The sequence below is a fragment of the Eimeria acervulina genome, genomic scaffold (assembly GCF_000499425.1).
Source record: "Eimeria acervulina Houghton genomic scaffold, Eah_scaff676, whole genome shotgun sequence".
Taxonomy (NCBI): Eukaryota; Apicomplexa; class Conoidasida; order Eucoccidiorida; family Eimeriidae; genus Eimeria; species Eimeria acervulina.
Genome location: NW_013547202.1, coordinates 1 through 18,686, shown reverse-complemented (window position 1 = coordinate 18,686; position 18,686 = coordinate 1). Strand labels below are relative to the sequence as shown.

At 51.9% G+C, this 18,686-nt stretch overlaps 4 protein-coding genes across 4 annotated transcripts; 2 read left to right on the top strand and 2 right to left on the bottom strand.

Moving 5' to 3' along the window:
• Nucleotides 1–419: 419 nt before the first annotated feature.
• Nucleotides 420–5,620, bottom strand: EAH_00046150 (corA-like Mg2+ transporter domain-containing protein, putative; the record flags this gene model as incomplete). The annotated part of the gene is made up of 7 exons (XM_013391543.1): nt 420–565; nt 1,048–1,201; nt 1,509–1,568; nt 1,923–1,936; nt 2,813–3,962; nt 4,364–5,369; nt 5,595–5,620. 7 exons carry the CDS (start codon nt 5,618–5,620, stop codon nt 420–422), a joined length of 2,556 nt encoding a protein of 851 aa, XP_013246997.1.
• Nucleotides 5,621–6,637: 1,017 nt separating this feature from the next.
• On the top strand, nt 6,638–11,370 carry EAH_00046140 (hypothetical protein, conserved; the record flags this gene model as incomplete). The annotated part of the gene is made up of 4 exons (XM_013391542.1): nt 6,638–6,960; nt 7,017–10,116; nt 10,300–10,752; nt 11,359–11,370. The coding sequence occupies 4 exons, from the start codon at nt 6,638–6,640 to the stop codon at nt 11,368–11,370; spliced, it is 3,888 nt and encodes a 1,295-aa protein (XP_013246996.1).
• Nucleotides 11,371–14,874: 3,504 nt separating this feature from the next.
• EAH_00046130 (flavoprotein domain-containing protein, putative) lies at nt 14,875–16,258 on the top strand (the record flags this gene model as incomplete). The annotated part of the gene is made up of 4 exons (XM_013391541.1): nt 14,875–14,904; nt 15,129–15,257; nt 15,649–15,691; nt 16,113–16,258. 4 exons carry the CDS (start codon nt 14,875–14,877, stop codon nt 16,256–16,258), a joined length of 348 nt encoding a protein of 115 aa, XP_013246995.1.
• Nucleotides 16,259–17,450: 1,192 nt separating this feature from the next.
• On the bottom strand, nt 17,451–17,987 carry EAH_00046120 (hypothetical protein; the record flags this gene model as incomplete). The annotated part of the gene is made up of 1 exon (XM_013391540.1): nt 17,451–17,987. A coding segment is annotated over one exon (537 nt), but the record flags the coding sequence as incomplete, so codon positions are not given.
• Between the last annotated feature and the right edge of the window lie 699 nt (nt 17,988–18,686).

Here is an 18,686-nt window from a genome sequence, read left to right as displayed (position 1 = left end):
GCTTCATACAGCATCTGCATAAACCTTCAGTTGTTTTCATCGGGGCCTCCAACCCTCAAAATATTTTAGGGTTTACCAGGACATGTAACTGAGGGGCCCCCTAGGGCCCCCTAGAAGCAAAACGCTGCCAACTATGATGAGCGCATTCGCTTGAGAGGTCTCCCTTGAAATGCACTGCTGCTGCTGCTGCTGCTGCTACTGCTGCTGCTGCTGTTGCTGCTGCAGCTACTGCTACTGTTACTGCTGCATCTGTTGTGTAGCCATTACTAATATATGGGCAGGCGTTAGAATCTGCTGCCCGGCCGGCGGGCTCTTTCGCTTGCTGCTGTTGCTGTTGCTGCTGCTGCTGCTGCTGGTGCTGCTGCCAGCCCCACAGCAGCAGCAGCAGCAGCAGCAGCAACAGCTGCAGCAGCAGCAGGTCAAAGTCGGATGGTTTTTACGAGATAAAGGACAGCGAGGAGAGACAAAACAGCAGTAAATGCAATGACAGATGACACCAAAATAAACATCGTGTGGCTGCTGCTCCCCTCTTCATTTCCGTTCTGCAGGTTCATCCCAAAAATCCCTGAAAAACCCCAACCGCCAAACCCTAAACCCTAAACCCTAAACCCTAAAAACTCTAAACCCTCCACCTACGAGCACGCGGCTGCAGCAGATACACTCCCCGCAACCCAATATCAGCGACAAAGCCCTAACTCTAAACACTAAACCCTCAACCCCATTAATAGAGTATAAAAGCTAAGGCTTTGTATCTTAACCCCCACCCAGGCCTTAGATCTAAACCCTAAACCCTAAACCCTAAACCGCGGAGGGCAATCGCCTGTGACTAGGGTTCAGCTCCATGGACAGCGTGGTGTGTGTGCAGTTCGTTGGTGGGATTTATTAGGGTTTATTAGGGTTATTACTAGGGTTTATTAGGGTTTATTAGGGTTCATATTAGGGTTTATATATTTTATGAGGGTTAATATTAGGGTTTATTAGGGTTAATGAGGGTTAATACTAGGGTTTATTAGGGTTAATTAGGGTTTAGGGTTTAGGGTTTGGTACCGGATATGGAGGTGCCTACAGCGAGCCCTGCAGCCAACAAAGTTGCTGCAAGCTCAGATTTAATTAGAGAGTTTCGCATAACCGCCAAACGCAAAGTCAAGAGCCTCTCGCTGTCTTCAATAGACCCTTTTAAATGCCGCACCCGGATCTTGAACTGCAAAAACCCTAAACCCTAAACCCTAAACCCTAAACCCTAAACCCTAAACCCTAAGCCCTAAACCCTATATGATAAACCCTCAACCCTAAAGCATAATGCCTAAACGGTAAAGCATAAACCCAAACCCTAAACCATAAACCCTAAACCCTAAACCCTAAGCCCTAAACCCTAAATCCTCGTCATGATGCACTTGGTGCCCAGACACGGGAACTGCACACATTATTATCAGTGCGAGGTATTTACACACAAGCTGAACTTCAAACCCTAAACCCTAAACCCTAAACCCTAAACCCTGGACTCTCACCTGGTCTATTTCCTGGTCGAAGTACTCTAGCAAAATTTCAAGGTCCGGGTTAACTGCCTCCTGAAAATCCACAGCACCAGCAGCAGCAACAGCAGCAACAGCAGCAGCAGCAGCAACAGCAACAGCAGCAGCAACAGCAGCAGCAGCAACAGCAAGAAAGACATGATATTTTGCAGGTGGGGGTATTATAGGGGTTTGGAGTAGGAGGGTAATAAAGTGAGTAAAGATTCTATTTTGGAGATGCGGCTAATGGAGCTGCAAGCCTCGGGTTTAGGGTTTAGGGTTTAGGGTTTAGGGTTAGTTGCCTTGTCTGCGGGCTCTTCATAGAGGTTGGGGTGTCTAGCGTATTTAGATAACTCCATTCGCTGAAGATAGGTGTTATTGCTGATCAGTTCATCGAATGCCTTATCAAACGCATCCACTCTGTCCTGCAAACAAAACCCATACAAGCCCTAAACCCTAAACCCTAAACCCTAAACCCTTTAGAATGGGTCTCTCTCTCCCTGTCTAATTTAATCTCCTCTCTTCGCTCTGCATCTAGACAACCGATTCAGCAACATCACGCCAATAGAGACAAATAAAGGGGCCCCCAGAGGTCCCCTGGGGCCCCTTTAGGGGCCCCCCTATAGATGCCTAGGGGGGCCCCCAAAAGCCTCTAGAGGGCCCCCTAAAGGTATGTAGAGGGGCCCCCACAGACCCCTAGAGGGCCCCCTAAAGATGCGTAGAGGGGCCCCTAGAGAGCCCTAAGGGGGCCCGAAGAGGCCCCTAGAAGGGCCCCTAGAGCGTGTAAATTAGGGTTTAGGGTTTAGGGTTTATAGACCTGATAGAGCGAAATGGGTTCCTTAAGAGCGTGAAGGTCTTCCATCAATAGAGACAGCAACTCCCCCTTTGTGCGTGTCCTGTGCTGTGCCTCGCTGTATTTACCCTCGAGGTAGAGTATGTCTATTTAGAGACAGAGACAAAAAGAAATACACAAGGAGACACTTACTATGTCTATTTAGAGACAGAGACAAAAAGAAATACACAAGGAGACACTTACTGTGTCTATTTAGAGACAGAGACAAAAAGAAATACACAAGGAGACACATACTATGTCTATTTAGAGACAGAGACAGGTATATATATATTATATATATATTATATAACAACAAAGAAAGGAGACAAAAAAGGAGGTAGAGACAGGAAGACAGCAGAGAACACAATAAAGGAGACAGCAAAGATGAGGAAGCAAAAGGAGACAGACAGAGACAGACAAACGGAGACAGTAGGCGAACAAAGACAAGTAAATAGGAGACAGAACAAACCTGCATTTAGCTGCTGAAATGCAGCAAAAAATATACACTCCAGTGCAGCAAACTCAAACGGCAGCTTGTGGCTGTTGCTGCTGCTCATAGAGCAGCAGCTTCGAGAGGGGCCCCCTCCCCCTTCAGCTTGTAATTCTTTTACAGCGTCTTCACCTTCTAAAACTGGGGGCCCCCAGTCTCCGCTGGGGGCCCCTTCACCTGAGGGGCCCCCACCAGCAGCAGAGGGGGCCCCTGCGCTGACCCCTTGAGGCAATCCGGAGGCCCCCACACCGGGGCCCCCCAGGGGCCCCCCAGGGGGCCCCACAGGAGACCCCACAGGGGCCCCCCCAGGGGGCCCCACTGAAGGGCCCGATGGGGGGCCCCTCAGGGCCCCTGGAACCTTGGGTGGCTGTGAAGAGTTCTGAGTAGGGCCCCCAGAGACCTGCTGCTGCTGATGCTGCTGTTGCTGCTGCTGCTGCTGCTGCAGGGGTTGAGGAGAGGAGCCCGGAAGCACCGCGGTGCTGTTGTTAATGTTGCTGCTGTCTCTCTGAGCTGCTGCTGGCTGCAGCGGATGGACGTGCCCGAGATTAGCTGCGTCTTTTGACAGACCAATTTGCTGCTGGTGTTGATGCTGTTGCTGCTGCTGCAGATGCAGCTGCTGGTGCGGCTGCTGCTGCTGCTGCTGCTGCAGGTGCTGCTGCTGCTGCAGCTGGGGGTGTCTGAATGGAATTGTCTTATAGGAGTCTCTTCTCTGCATTTTATCAGCAGAGTTTTGCTCGTTCGCTACTCCTACTGCAGCAGCACCTCCAGCAGCAGCAGCAGGAGGGGGAGCGGGCGGACAACCAGCAGCAGCAGCAGCAGCAGCAGGAGCAGGAGGAGGAGCTGTTTGCTGCTGCTGGTGGTGAGCGTAATACTTTGTAAGTCTACACAGCTGAAAGATAAGCTCGTCAGCCTTAAGGTCTTCAGTAACGAGCAGATAAACAGTGTCTTTAAGAAGGAAGCAAGTAATAGGGGGGAGACAAATTAAAATAACATGTCTCCTTATTTCAATTGAAGGAATAGGGTGTACATCAGTAAACGCCTGCCGACAGTCCCTATACGTTAATATGCATGCACGAGACCGAGTGCTGTCTATACACTCCGCCTGAAGCAAACGAAGCACCTCCGCCACCTGCAACAGCAACAGCAGCAGCAGCAGCAGCAGCAGCAGCGGCAATATCACAACCAGCAGAACCAGCAATAGCAGCAGCAACAACAGCACCACGAACTGCAGTAATAGCAGCACCAGCAACACCACAGCAGCAGCAACAGCAGTAGCAGCGGCAGCAGCAGCAGCAACAGTGGAGACAGCAAAGGAGACAAACAGCAGCAAAGACGGCAAAGGAGACAAACAGCAGCAAAGACGGCAAAGGAGACAGAGAGCAGCAGAGACAGCAAAGGAGACAGAGAGCAGCAGACACAGCCAAGGAGACAGAGAGCAGCAGAGACAGCAAAGGAGACAGAGAGCAGCAGACACAGCAAAGGAGACAGGGAGCAGCAGAGACAGCAAAGGAGACAGAGAGCAGCAGCTACCTGCAGCTCTAGTATTTGATGAATGCCTTTGTGTATTCGAATTATAACATGTCGACGCAGACGGGCCCTCTGACCGAAGGGGCCCTTCTCCCCGAGGGCCCACACCTCTGTCCCCTCCTCTCTTGCTGCTGCTGCTTGTGCTGCTCCTCCATAAGACACTGCAGCAATTGAAATGTAACGGCTCGGCCTCTGCCCCAGCAGCAGCTGGTTGCTGTCCTCGCTTGAGCTGCTGCTGCGAGGTGCAGGGGGGCCCCCTGGGACACCGGGGGGCCCCCCGGGGCCCCCAGTACCAGGGGGGCCCCCTATCCCTGAATCCTGTGAAGCAGCAGAAGAGATAGAGTCAAGGCGACCGAAGGAGACCCGTGCCCCCGGCTGCTGCAGCACCGGCTGCTGCTGCTGTTGTTGCTGCTGCTGCTGCTGTTGCTGCTGGTGCTGCTGGTGGTGCTGCAGCGCAGCAGCAAACGAATGACGATCTGCAGTATCTGCTAACTGCGCTGCTACAGCAGCAGATGCCCCCTGATCTTGAGACAAAGCACAATACCCTGTAAGGCTGCTACTGTCTCCAGAGGCCCCAGGGCCCCCTGGGCCCCCAGGGGCCCCCCTGCCTCTATTTAGCAGCATATCCCTTTCGTCTTGCAGCAACCCTAGCGGGTCTGAAGAGGGGGGCCCCCCGGGGGCCCCCCCTTCTGCTGAATCAGTGCATTCATCTAACATATGATTAACTGTCTCTGTGTAGTACCCTCCATCCCTTTCAATACCTATGATAGGGCTGCCCCCTAGGGGCCCCCCAGCGCCTTGGGGGCCCCCACGCCAACGTAGGGTACCCCCTTCTGAGGGGGCCCCCCAGTGTGGGGGGCCCCCTGAAGGGGTCCATGCCTCTCCAGCAGCAGAAGGGTTCGGGGGGCCCCTAGTGAAGGCTGCAGCAAAATGACGAGGGCCCTGAACAGGAGGCTTGGGGCCCCCCCCCGCTACAGAGTCTACGTGCGAATCGCTGCTGGGGGGCCCCCTGGGTAGCACACATATACACACATGCATACATACAGTCTATTGCTCTTGCTGCTGCTGCAGCAGCAACAGCAGCAGCAACAGCAGCAGACACACTATCAGCAAGGGAACAGCCGCAAGAGGAGGAGCACAAGAAGCGGCACCAACAGCAGCAACACTGTCGGGAGAAGCTGCAGCAGCAGCAGCAGCAGCAGCAGCACCAAGGATCACAACTTACGCAACTGACCGACGCTCTCCTGTGGGTAGAGGCATCTTCGTTGGTTAGAAGAAGCGGAGGGTTAGGAGTCTGCTGTTGTTGCTGCTGCTGCTGCTGTTGCTGCTGCAGGGGATGCTGCTGCAGCTGGTGGTGTTGCGGTCCTGCCAGCAGCAGCTGCTCCGAAGGCGGGCACTGAGCGGCTTAGCCGCATGCAGCGAGCGCTTTGCTGCTGCTGCTGCTGCTGCTGCTGCTGCTGCTCCTGTGGCGGTCGTTGCAGCAGCAGCAAAGGATTCGCGTTGTTACCTTGCTGCTGCTGCTGTTGCTGCTGTCTCTGTTTCTTCTCATTGCAGTAAAAGCACGCTATCGCGTTATTTGACGCAGCTACTGGCGCCAAGGGCTTTTATGTCAAGGATTAGGGTTTAGGGTTTAGGGTTTAGGGTTTAGGGCTTGCGGCGGAGAGAGCGAGGCCCTGGGGCCAAAGTAAATATTCAGGAGCACATGCGCAGCAAACGTCTGCAGAAGCTGCGCGCTCTGCTGCTGCTGCTGCAGATGCAGCAGCTGCAGCAGCTGCAGCAGCAGCTGCAGTCGCAGCTGCAACAACGACGGGCAAACAGCAGCAGCAGCAGAAGCCGCTGCTCTCCGTCTCCGTCCTGCTGCTACTGTTGTTGCTGCAACAGCTGCAGCATGTGCAGCAGATCTCAAGGACAAGGAAGACGCAGCAGCAGTCAAATTAGAAGAAGACCAGCCGGAGCGGCAGCTGCAGCACAGTAGCAGCAGCAGCAGCAGCAGCTTGAGGTGTACAGACAGCTATCTGTGCAGTGAGAGCTTCATTATAGAAGACAAAGAAACACATAAAACCATAACAACTTCAGCCCGCTCCTCAGCTTAGCAGCAGTAGCGGCAGTAGTCGCTCCTACTTGCTGCTGCTGCTGTTGCTGCTGCTGCTGCTGGGCCTCAACACGTGGGGCTGCTGCTGCTCGCCGCTGCCCAGCAAGCAGCCTGCAAACCTTAAAACATAATTTTATTTCTTTTAGTTTTAGAGTTTTCAATGAAAGACAGACACATTTAAGCGCATGCAGCATCAGCAGCAGCTACAGCAGCAGCAGCAGCAGCAGGCGCCGCAGCAGCAGCAGCAGCAACAGCAGCAGTCCTGTCCCTCCAGCCTGCTTGCTGCAGCTCAAACGCCGCGCATAGGGCGCGCTGCAGCTGCAGCAGCTGCAGCAGCCGGCACTGAAGCAGCAAAACAAAACAAAGATATTTTGCTTATTGTTTTCAGTTCATCTACTAGCAGCTACACAAAAAGTAGCAGCAGCAACAGCAGCAGCAGCAGCAGCAGCGGGAGGGACTCCCAGGAGGCCCAGGGGCTAGCGAGCTGTCTTCTGCTGCAGCAGAAGGCGTCTGCCTTTCTTCTGTCTTTTTTCTTATATTTTCTTTTGCATTTATTGTGCTCAGCAGCGTTGCTGTTGTTGTTGTTGTTGCTGCTGCTGCTGCTGCTCGGCAGCAGCAGCAGCAGCAGGCCACAAGCTCCACTCGACAACCAGACAGACCAGGACAGCAGCAGCAGCAGCAGCAGCAACCCGGTAGAGCCCTTATCTATAATCAGACGAAGCTGCAACAGCACAGCAGCAACAGCAGCAGGAGCAATCTCACCACACACAGCGCAACAGCAGCAACAGCAGCAGCAGCAGCAGCAACAGCAACACGCCGCAGCAGCAACAGCCATCGCGCTTCGCTGATGAAAATGGGGGGCAATCAGCAGGACTACACCCAGCAGCAGCAGCAGCAGCAGCAGCAGGAACGGCAGCAGCACGAAGGGGTGTTGCTAGATGAGCCCGAAGGCCAGCACACGCAGCAGCAGCAACAAAGTTTGCTGCTGCAGCAGCAAGAGCAGCATGAGCAGCAACAAGAGCAGCAAGAGCAGCAGCACCGCGAAGCGGAAAAGCAATCAGCCGCAGAGCAGCAACAGCAGCAGCAGCAGCAGCAGCTGCAGAGGTGTTGCTGCGCAGACATTCTCTCCGAGGCACTGCAGCAGGAGGGAGCTGCCTATACACCTGAAGGAGTCCTTGCTGCTGCTCGCATGCTTCCTCCCTGCGCTATGCACTCCCCAGTAGCAGCAGCAGCAGCAGCAGCAGCAGAGCGCGAGACACAAAGCAGCAGCGCATCAACAGGAGCAGCGGCAGCACCAGAAGCAGCAGCAACAGCCGAGCCAACAGCAGCAACAGAAGCAGCAGCGGCAACAGCAGAAGCTGCTGCAGCAGAGCCAGCAGCAGAAGCAGCAGCGGCAGCAGGAGCAGCAGCAGAAGCAGCAGAGTCGTGGCACCACTCCCCTGCTGCTCATCCTTTCGCAGCAGCACCACTGCAAGAACAGCAGCAACAGCAGCAGCAGCCACAGATCTCTGCTGCAGCAGCTCAGCGTCTGCTTGAATTGCTTCACGGTTTGCTGCTAGCAATGAGGCGGCAGCGAGCAGCCTTTGGAGGACAGCTGCAGCACGCGCGGCTGCTGCTGCGGCAGCTGCTGCTGCTGCTGCCAGGGGAGTTCACTGGGGAAGCAGATAGGCTGCTTGCTGCAGCAGGGAAGAAGCTTCATCGCAAGGCAGCTGCAGCTGTTGCTGCTGCTGCAGCAGCTGCTGCTGCGGACATGCAAGATGATGCTGCTGCTTCTGCTGAGGGGGAGGAGGATGCCGCAAATGACTCTGGTGCAGCTGAACCCACAGCAGCAGCAGCAGCAGCAGCAGCAGCAGCAGCAGGAAAGCATGCCAGTCCCACGCAGACACTGTTGGGGTCTCAGCCCTCTCCAGCAACCAGGACAGCATCACCTGCAGCAGGATCAGCAGCAGCAGCAGCAGCAGCAGCGGCAGCAGCAGCGGATGCCTTCGCCGCCTATGCACCTAGTGGAGGTCCCCTGTTGCTGTCAGACCTCGAAAATGAATTTGCGCTGTCTCCTCAGCTGCAAGCTGCTGCTGCTGCGTTTGCTGCAGCGCTGCAGCAGCAGCAACTACACCTCTCGTCGCCTCTCCTTCCAGAGAAGAAGAAGCAGCAGCAGCAGCAGCAGCAGCAGCAATCATCTCTGCTGCTTGGGAGCTCACAGAGTACTGCTGCTCTGTCAGCAAGCCCGGAGCTGCAACCCCACGACAGCACGCAGCAGCAGCTGCTGCTGCTCCGGCAACAGGAGCAGCAGCAACAGCAACAGCATCGGCCCTTGCCGCCGCAGCAGCAGCAGAGACAGCAGCTTCCCCAGAGATCCCTGTACAGCAGCAGCACGTCCGGCTGTCTCCCTGTTGCTTCTGCTGCAAGGGGCAATATGCCTGCTGCAGTGGAGAGAGAAGCGCTGCAGCAGCCCACCCCGCAGCAGCAGCAGCAGCAGCAGCACGGGAGACAGCCTCCACCTGACTCGCTGCAGCAGCGGCTCGCCTCCTGTCCCTCTCTGACAGAGTTGAAGCATCGAATTGCTGCTCTCAGAGCTGCTCTAGAAGGGCCCTCAGAGCAGCAGCAGGAGCAGCAGCAGCAGCGGGAGCAGCAGCAGCAGCAGCAGCAGCAACAGGATCGGTATTCTTCTGCTGCTGTCCTGCAGCGGCTACGGAAGTTGATGGCGGAGGAGGCTGTGCAACCGCTCCAGCAGCAGCAGCATCAGCAGCAACGCCAGCAGCAGCCGCAGCAACAGCAGCAACAGCAGCCAGAACCCTTTGAATCGCAGGTGCTTCCTACGTGGCAGCAAGAGCAGCAGCAGCAGCAGCAGCTTACGCAGCAACAGCAGCAGCAAACTCTCGCTGCTGCAGCGCTTTCCTCACTCCCTCGCCAACAGGTTAGATTCAGGGATGAGCCGCAGCAGCGCGAGGTGTCTGCTGCTTCACCCCAAGCAACAACAGCAGCAGCAGCAGGTGCCGCTGCTGCTGCTGCTCCTGCTGCAGTGTACGAACGGGCACCTGCGGGTATATTGTCTCCTTTAGCTGGCGGCACAATCGCAGGGCCTATTCTTTCCTTAAGGCACTCATTAAAGGAGCAGCAGCAGCAGCAGCAGCAGCAGCAGCGACGAGAGCAGCGGCAGCTGCTGCTCCAGCAGCAGCGCAGGAACAGCAGCAGCAGCAGCAGCACATCTTTATCCCCGCAGCAGCTCTATCAGGAGCGCTTCTTCTCCTTCTGTACGGGGGGACACGCCGCTAGCCCCTGCAGCAGCAGCAGCAGCAGCAGCAGCAGCAGCAGACGCATCGACACGCAGCTGCGGCCGACCCCAAGGGCACATTCTGCAGCAGCGGCAGCCACAGCAGCTGCAGCCACAGCAGCAGCACGCCCACGCAGCGCAGTGCGCAAGTCGCACCAACAGCAACAGCAGCAGGAGCAGCAGCAGCAGCTTCCTTTTTGGGAGCGGCTCAGTCAGCCCCAGGCCATACATAAAGGCCGTCACTTGCAGCAGCAGCAGCAGCCTGAACAGCAGCAGCAGCAGCAGCAGCAGCGGCGTCTGGTGCAACTACAGAGAGCACAGGAGCCACGTCAGCAACAGCCGGCCCACCAACTGCAGCAGCAGCAGCAGCAGCAGCACGTCGCGTGTGGCTGTGTGAGTTGTTGCAGTATCGTTGTCTCTATCTGCTGCCTCCTGCAGCAGATAGACCCAAGCGTGGTGTCTGCCTCTGTCTCCTTCTGTCTCCTTCTGTCTCCTTTCTCAACTTGTTGTTTGCTGTCTCTGTCCCTTTCCCTCAGTATATTAGATTGCTGCAGTCTTGTCTCTGTTTGTGTGCAGCGGTCGCAGCAGCAGCAGCAGCAAGAGCAGCAGCAGCTACAGGAGCAGATGCTGCTGCAGCAGCAGCTAGACGCACTTAGGGCAGAAGAACGTCAGCTGCAGCAGAAGCAGCAGCGGCTGCTGGCTCTGCAAGAGCAGCATCGGCAGCGCCAGCAGCAGCGTCAACAGCAGCAGCAGCAGCAGCAGCAAGAGGAGCCTGTCTCTGTTCGTTTGCGGCTGGAGCTGCCTGGGGACCCCTCTTCGTTGCTGCTGCGTTGGGCTACAGACAGTGAAGAGGAGACAGCGCAGGCAGAGACAGATTTAAAAGGAGACAGCAGAGCAGAGACAAAAAGCAAAAGAGACAACAGAGAGAAGAAGGAGAAGGGAAGCAGCAGCAGCAGCAGCAGCAGCAGCAGCAAAGACACCTGGAAAGACAAGCTTGTCTTCAGATACCCCCCAGCAGACAGAGTTACTGTGAGTTTTGTTTGTTTTATGTTTTGTCTCTTTGCTGTCTCCTCTTTCTGCCTGCTGTCTCTTCTTTTGTGCTGCTGCTGTCTCCTTTCTGTCTCTGCTGCTGCTGTCTCTTGCTCGTGTCTCTGTTTGTGTAAAAATATATATGTATATCAATATACATGCATACACCCACATATATATTATATATTATATATATCTATATTTATATTTATCTATTCATATATATATATATACATATATACATCTATATATATATATATATACATATGCATTTATATACATAGCCCTCTTGTTGTGTTGCTGCATGCATTCGTTTAAGGGTTTTGTTTGTCTTTGTTTTTCTGCATACACTCCAATCTCTTTTTCTTTATACAGACAGGAGAAGATATATGTTATAATATGTATATACATTCATATATATGCATATATTTATATATTCATTTTATTTATTTATTTGTCTCCTCCTGTCTCCGTCTGTCTCCTCTGCAGATTGCTGTCTCCGATGGGCAACAGGAGGTCGCCAGGCTGCGCCTGAAGATCTGTGAAGGGTCTTGCTAGGGTTTAGGGTTTAGGGTTTAGGGTTTAGGGTTTAGGGGTTGGGCTCAGACAGGTGGCTGATTCGTCCTGCCCCTTTCTTTTATGTGTATGACTCTCTGCATACACATAAATATACACCTTCACAAATCTATATATATATATATATGTGCATATACATATATATATACATATATATATATATACATATATATATATATATATTTGTGCATATATTTGTAGATACGGGAATATATATATGTATGCATCTATCTATCTATCTATCTATCTATCTATCTATATATATATATATCTATCTATATATCTATCTATCTATCTATCAATCTATCTATATATATATATATATATATATATATATATACATGCATATACATCTATGTATGTATAGATACATTTACATATATATATGTAACTATATATATATATCTATATAGATGAATAAGTATAGTTATATATATATATATATGCATATATATATATATCTATATATTTATACATATATTTATATATATGCATATATATATATATATAAATTTGTTTATTTATACAGCCCAGTGAATTTTTCTGTCTCCGCACGCGTTTATGTGTTTGCATTTGTGTATGTGGATGCATGCACGTCTTGCTGCATGCATGCAGATATATATATATATATATATATATATATATATTGAGGTGTATGTACAGATGCTACGCCTGTTTTCATTGAGCTGCAGGTAAATACATTTTGTGTATTGTTGTGGATTTGTATGTACATATATAAATAGATTTTAATATATATTTATATATTTGTGTATATAATATATATATATATATATAATATTATATATATATATTTAATAAATAGGTGTGTATGTGCATGTCTCTGTATACACGTGCATGCATATAAATATTATACATACATACAGACATATATATATATATATATATATATATATATATATATAAATGCATATATTAAAACATATATGTGTATAGATATGTTTATAAATATATATTTAAATGTATTATGTATATTTAACTAAAGCAGCACTAACTCAAAGACATCAACAAAGAGAGACTCCGTCCATTTGTGCGTCTTTGTCTCTCTTCGCTTTTATCTCGCTTTGGGGCTTTGTGCATGCAGCAGTGCATGCAGCAGCGCATGCAGAAGGAAGCAAGAAGAGTGTAGTTAAGTGAAGCGGTGGAGTTGCTGCTGTTTGCCGCTGTTTGCTGCTGTTTGCTGCTGCCTGGATGCAAACAGCAAATAATAAACAGAAAAGGAGACAGACAAAAACACAAAAAGCTGCCTGTACACCCGAGCCCCTAGCTACGTGCTTCCTCAGCTAGCTGCAGCTGCCCACAGCTAGCGACAGCTTGCCCTAGCTAGCTACAGCTTGCCTCATACTTGGATGCAGAGACCCCCACGAGATGGGCTGTGGCTAGCCAGCTAGCCAGCTAACCAGCTAGCCAGCAGCCCACCGCTAAGGCATCGTTGACTAGTTAGCTAGAGTGTTGGCTAGCTAGCTACTGTGCTAGCTAGCTAGCCAGTGAGTTACATAGATATCCAGTGGGCTGGCCAGCCAGCTACAGCGTTGGCTAGCTAGCTAGAGTGTTGGCTAGCTAGCTAGAGTGTTGGCTAGCTAGCTAGGGTGTTGGCTAGCTAGCTAGGGCTGGCATGCCTGGGCGATGCTGTCAGCAGCCATCTGCTGCTGCTGCTGCTGCTTCTGCTGCTGCTGCTGCTTCTGCTGCTGCTGCTGCTTCTGCTGCTGCTGCTGCCTGCTTCATTGTTAATATCCTTCCTCGGAAGCTGCAGGGCCCCACACCTCTGCAAACACTGCAGCGGAGATACACCGCAGCAGCCCCAGCCTAAAGCAGCCGCAGCAGCAGCAGCAGCAGCAGCAGCAGCAGCAGCAGCAGCAGCAGCAAGAGCAGCGGTTGAGGCTGCTGCTGTAGTTGCTGCTGCACGCTAATTCACTGAGCGCCATTCAATTAAAGTTTATTATTAATAAAAATGCATGCAAAGGAATGTCTTTAATAAGACAAACGCATGCAAACAAATGCATAAAATAATATTAATTGTGAAGACTGCGGTGAGAGGCGTACAGCTGGGGGGCCCCACAGGGCAGCAGCAGAAAAATAAACAGATGAAGCTGCGATTTATTTATTTATTTATTTATTAAATGTTATTTTATTTTTATTTATTAAAAAATCAAAAGACAAAAAATATCCTGCAACAGCAGCAGCAGCAGCAGCAGCAGCAGCGAAGCGCCACCGACACTGCAGCAAGAACAGCAACAGCAGCAGCAGTAACAGCAGCAGCAGTAACAGCAGCAGCAGCAACAACAGCAGCAAAAGAAGCAGCAGCACGACTGCTTTAAAGCCAATGAAGGAAGAGGGAAGATGAATGGATCCCAGGCAGCACAGGGCAAGACAACAGAACCCTAAACCCTAAACCCTAAACCCTAAACCCTAAACCCTAAACCGTTAACTCTAGCCTACTTACTATCCCCAGCGGCCGAACACTAAACAGCCCTTCTTACTCGCCCCTGCGTCCCACATTTCTCTTCCTGGGGCTTAGGGTTTAGCGTTTAGGGTTTCGGGTTTAGGGTTTAGGGTTTAGGGCTTAGGGTTTAGGGTTTAGGGTGTTGGTTGCAGGGACTGTGCGGGTTTTGCTGGGAGTAACGGGATCTGTCGCCACAATAAAGACAGAAGAACTCATCAAAGAAATCCATGCAGCAGCAGCAGCCAAGGGGTTGACTGCTCAGGTGCTGCTACTCTTGCTGCTGCTGCTGCTTCTGCTGCTCTGCTTCTGCTGCCTTTGCTGCTGCTGCTGCTGCTGCTGCTGCTGCTATTGGTTGCAGTTGCGGGGGACTATGAATAATTGTCTCTTTATTTTTATGCTAGGACTGTTCCTGCCGTTGCTGCTGCTGTTGCTGCTGCTGTTGCTGCTGCTGTTGCTGCTGTTGCTGCTGCTGCTGCTGCTGCTGCAGGTGGAGTTGATAGCAACAGAGAAGGCACTGCATTTTTTATCGGAGTCGCTGCAGCAGCGCGCTCGCAGAGACACCGAAGAGTGGAAGTCATGGAAGCAAAGAGGAGACCCTGTCTTGCATATAGAGGTTCGGTCTTGCTGCTGCTGCTGCTGATGCTGCTGCTGCTGCTGCTGCTGCTGCTGCTGCTGCTGCTGCTGCAGTTGCTTCTGGTGCGGCTGCTGTAGTTGCCAGTTGCTTCCGGTGCTTCTGCTGCAGTTAGTACACTTGGTGGTGCTGCATTTGCAGTTGCTGGCGCTGCTGCAGTTGCTGCTGCAATTGCAGTTGCTGCTGCTGCTTCAGGTGTTGCTGCTGCAGCTGCTGCATCATCGATTGCTGCTGCACCTGTTGCTGCTGCTGGCTGCTCCTAGTAGTGCCTTCCGTTTTTGTTTTTGCTGCTGTCTCCGGTCTCTTTGCTGCTTGAGCGGCAGCGCAGCACAGCTGTTGCTGAATTCTGCTGCTGCTGCTGCTGCTGCATGCTGTTGCTGGGGTGTACGTACAGCTGCGTCGTTGGGCAGATATATTTATTATCGCTCCCCTCAGCGCAAATACTCTCGCCAAGATGTCTTGCGGCCTCTGTGATGACCTTCTGGTGCTGCTGCTGCTGCTGCTGTTGTTGTTTCTGCTGCTGTTGTTGTTGCTGCTGGAGCTGCAGTTGCTGCACGTAGTCTAGTGTGTTGAGTGTGCTGCGGCGCTGCAGCAGCCAGCAGCAGCAGCACACAGCTTCTTCGTAGCTCTTTCATAGCTTGTACCTCTCGATATGCGTCTCACTGCTGCTTCTTTTGTTGCTGCTGCTGCTGCTGCTGCTGCTTGCAGAGCTGCGTGTGCCGCGCGTGGTGCTACAGCAGCAAACCGCTGGTTGTCGCCCCTGCAATGAACAGCGAGATGTGGAGACACCCGATCTCTAAGCAGCAAATACAGCAAATTGAACTCTTTGGAGCCATTGTAGGCTGCTGCTGCTGCTGTTGCTGCTGTTGTTGCTGCTGGTGTTGCTGCTGGTGTTGCTGCAGGTGTTGCTGCAGGTGTTGCTGCTGCTGTTGCTGCTGTTGCTGCAGGTGTTGCTGCAGCTGTTGCTGCCGCTGTTGCTGCTGCTGCCGCTGCACGTGCTGCTGCTGTTGCTCCCGCTGCTGCTGCTGCTGCTGTTGCTGCTGCTGCGGGTATGGATGGTGTTGCTGAGGTTCCTATTGCTGCTGTTGTCACTGCTGCTGCTGCCTCTGTTGCTGCTGCTGCTGGTATTGCTGCTGTTGCAAGTGTTGCTGTTCCTGCTGCTGCTGGTCCTGCTGCTGCTGCTGCAGTGTACGTACACCGCAAGTAGTCTCGTTATTTGCTGCTGCAGGTGATTCCCCCTATTTGCAAACGCCTGATCTGCGGAGATGTCGGTGCGGCGACTGTCTCCTTTTGTCTTCTTTTATTTTATTTTATCTTCTCCTGTCTCCTTTTGCCTCCTTTTGTCTTCCTTTATTTTATTTTATCTTCTCCTGTCTCCTTTTGTCTCCTTTTGTCTTCTTTTATTTTATTTTATCTTCTCCTGTCTCCTTTTGTCTTCTTTTATTTTATCTTCTTCTGTCTCCTTTTGTCTTATTTTATTTTATTTTATTTGTCTTCTTTTATTTTATTTTATATTCTTCTGTCTCCTTTTGCGTGTTTTGTTTGTCTCTTTTTCTTCCTCTCTTTCTCTTTATAGCATTCCAGCAACAAAGAACTCATCTGCTGCTGCTGCTGCTGCTGCTGTTGCTGCTGCTGCTGTTGTTGTTGCTGCTGCTGCTGTTGCTGTTGCTGCTGCTGCTGCTGCTGCTGCAGGTATTGGAGCGATGGCTGAGCCCCAGACTGTGGCTGTTGAAGCCTTTGAGGCATGGAGTCGCTTCCCCACTAGACAGCAGCAGCAGCAGCAGCAGCAGCAGCAGCAGCAGGAGGACGACTACGAACACCAGCAGCAGCAGCAGTAACGGCAAGATCAGCAACACAGGTTTGCTGCTGCTGCCAATGAGCAGCACTTCTTTGCTTCCGCAAGGAAGCAGCAGCAACAACCAAAACAGCAGCAATAATAGCAGCAGCAATAACAGCAGCAGAAGCAGCAGCAGCAGCGTGAAGACACTTCTTATCCAGACAACAGCTAATAGGCTCTGCACGAAGCTGCAGCAGTCTCCTCTGTGCAGCAGCAGCACATCGCTGCCAACTGCTGCTGCTGCTGCTGCTGCTGGGATCAGTTGCCCAACGCAGCAGCAGGGCCTCATGAACGCATCTTTTTTTGTCCTTTTTCAGTTTTATATTTTTCTACTATGCAGATCTAAATATAATAAACAGCAGCTTCCCCCCTTCTAGCTAGCTAGCTAGCTAGCTGGCTAGCTAGCTAGCTAGAGGGCAGCAGATTAAGAATTCATTTTGCTTCCCTTTAGTGTCTGCCTGTCTCCTTTACTGCCAAAAGAAATATCTTCACAATAAAAACAATGTCTGCTGCAGCAGCACGTCTTGCTGCTGCTGCTGCTGCAGCAGCAGCAGCAGCGACCCCCGCGACACATGGGCAGAGAACTGCGTCCCCTAAAAACGCTGCAAGTATAGCAGGAGCAGCAGCTGCTGCTGCAGCGCTTGCAGCAGCAACCGCAGCACCAGCAGCTGCAGCAGCAACTGCAACAGCAACTGCAGCACCATGTGCAGCAGCAGCCGCACCAGCACCAGGTGCAGCAGTACCCCCGCAGCAGGTGCAGCAGCAACCGCAGGATCTGCAGCAGCAGCAGCAGCAGCAGCAGCTGCTGCTGCTGCTGCTGCTGCAGGAGTATTGTGTTTTAAATAAGCATTTTTTTCCTATCAACCTTGAGGTCAGGCCTCCAAACAAATTCATAGAAACCCTCTTTATTAGAGAAAAGCCCCGCATGCAGCCACAGCAGTTTCAGAGTGAAGCGGGGCCCTATCTCCTGCAGCGCAGCACCAACTTTAGGGTTTATAGGCAGCACTTCTTCTTCCTCCTGCTGCTCCTGCTGCTGCTGCTCCTGCTGCTGCTGCTGCTGCTGCTGCTGCTGCAGGGAAGAGAGGTCTAGAGGGGGCCTCAGCCTTTTTTGCTCGCGAAAGATATAGCGGTGATGACGAAAGAAAATAAAATCTCTTTGGTTGTGAAATGTTATTATGCGCCGACCCGTAAACTCAGGTGTCTGATGCAGCAGCAGCAGCAGCAGCAGAAGCAGCAACATCATCATCAGTAGCAGCAACAGCAGCATCAGCATCAGTACCAGCAGCAGAACCATCAGCACCAACATTCCCATCAGCAGCAGTATCAGCATCAGCAGCAACAGCAGCAGCGTCATCATCAGCAGCAGCATCAGCAGCATCATCAGCAGCAGCATCATCAGCAGCAGCATAAACAGCAGCAGCAGCATCAGCATCATCAGCAGCATGATCAGCAGCAGTATGATCAGCAGCAGCATGAGCAGCAGCAGCATCATCAGCATCAGCATCAACAGCAGCAGCATCATCATCATCAGCAGCAATATGATCAGCAGCAGCATGAGCAGCAGCAGCATCATCATCAGCATCAGCATCATCAGCAGCAGCAGCATCATCATCAGCATCAGCATCATCAGCAGCAGCAGCATCATCATCAGCAGCAGCATCATCATCATCATCAGCAGCAGCAGCAGCATGAGGAGCGCACCGTAGGGAAGAGGCTGCCGATGAGTCTGCCTACTCTTCTACCCAACGCTGTTTTAAAGTTATTTAAAATTAATTCAGGCAAATGCGAAGAGCTGCAGCCTCCGCCCCGCAGCTCCTGAGCTAGCAGCACTCCAGTTATACGGAAATATGCTGTAGGACCCTCTGCAGCAGCAGCAGCAGCAGCAGCAGCAGCAGCAGCAGAAAGAACAGAAACATTGCAACAAATATTGCAATAGCAGCAGCAAAAGCAGAGCAGCTGCAGCGGCACTAATCGAGGAGGAGTGGAGGCAGCAGCAGGAAGAGAGATGAAGACGGATGGGAATGATAGCACAGCAGCAGAGCAAGGTGCTGCTGCTGCTGCTGCTGCTGCTGCAGCAGCAGGACATAAGACAACAGCGAAAGCAACAAAAACTGCTGCAGCAGCAACACCAGCAACAGCAACAGCTTCAGCAGCAACAGCAAGAAAATCAACACCCGCGCTCTTCACCAGCAACACAATCAGTAGCAGCAGCAACAGCAACAGAAGCAGCAGCAACAACAGCAGCACCAGCATCAACAGCAAAATCAACAGCCGCAGCGACGCTATCAGAGCCAACAGCTGAAGTGGCAGCAGCACCAACAGCAGCAGCATCAACAGCACCAACAGGACCAACAGTAGCAGCATCAGCAGCACCAACAGCAGCAGCAGCAGCAGCAGCAGCAGCAGCAGCAGCAGCAGCAGCAGCAGCA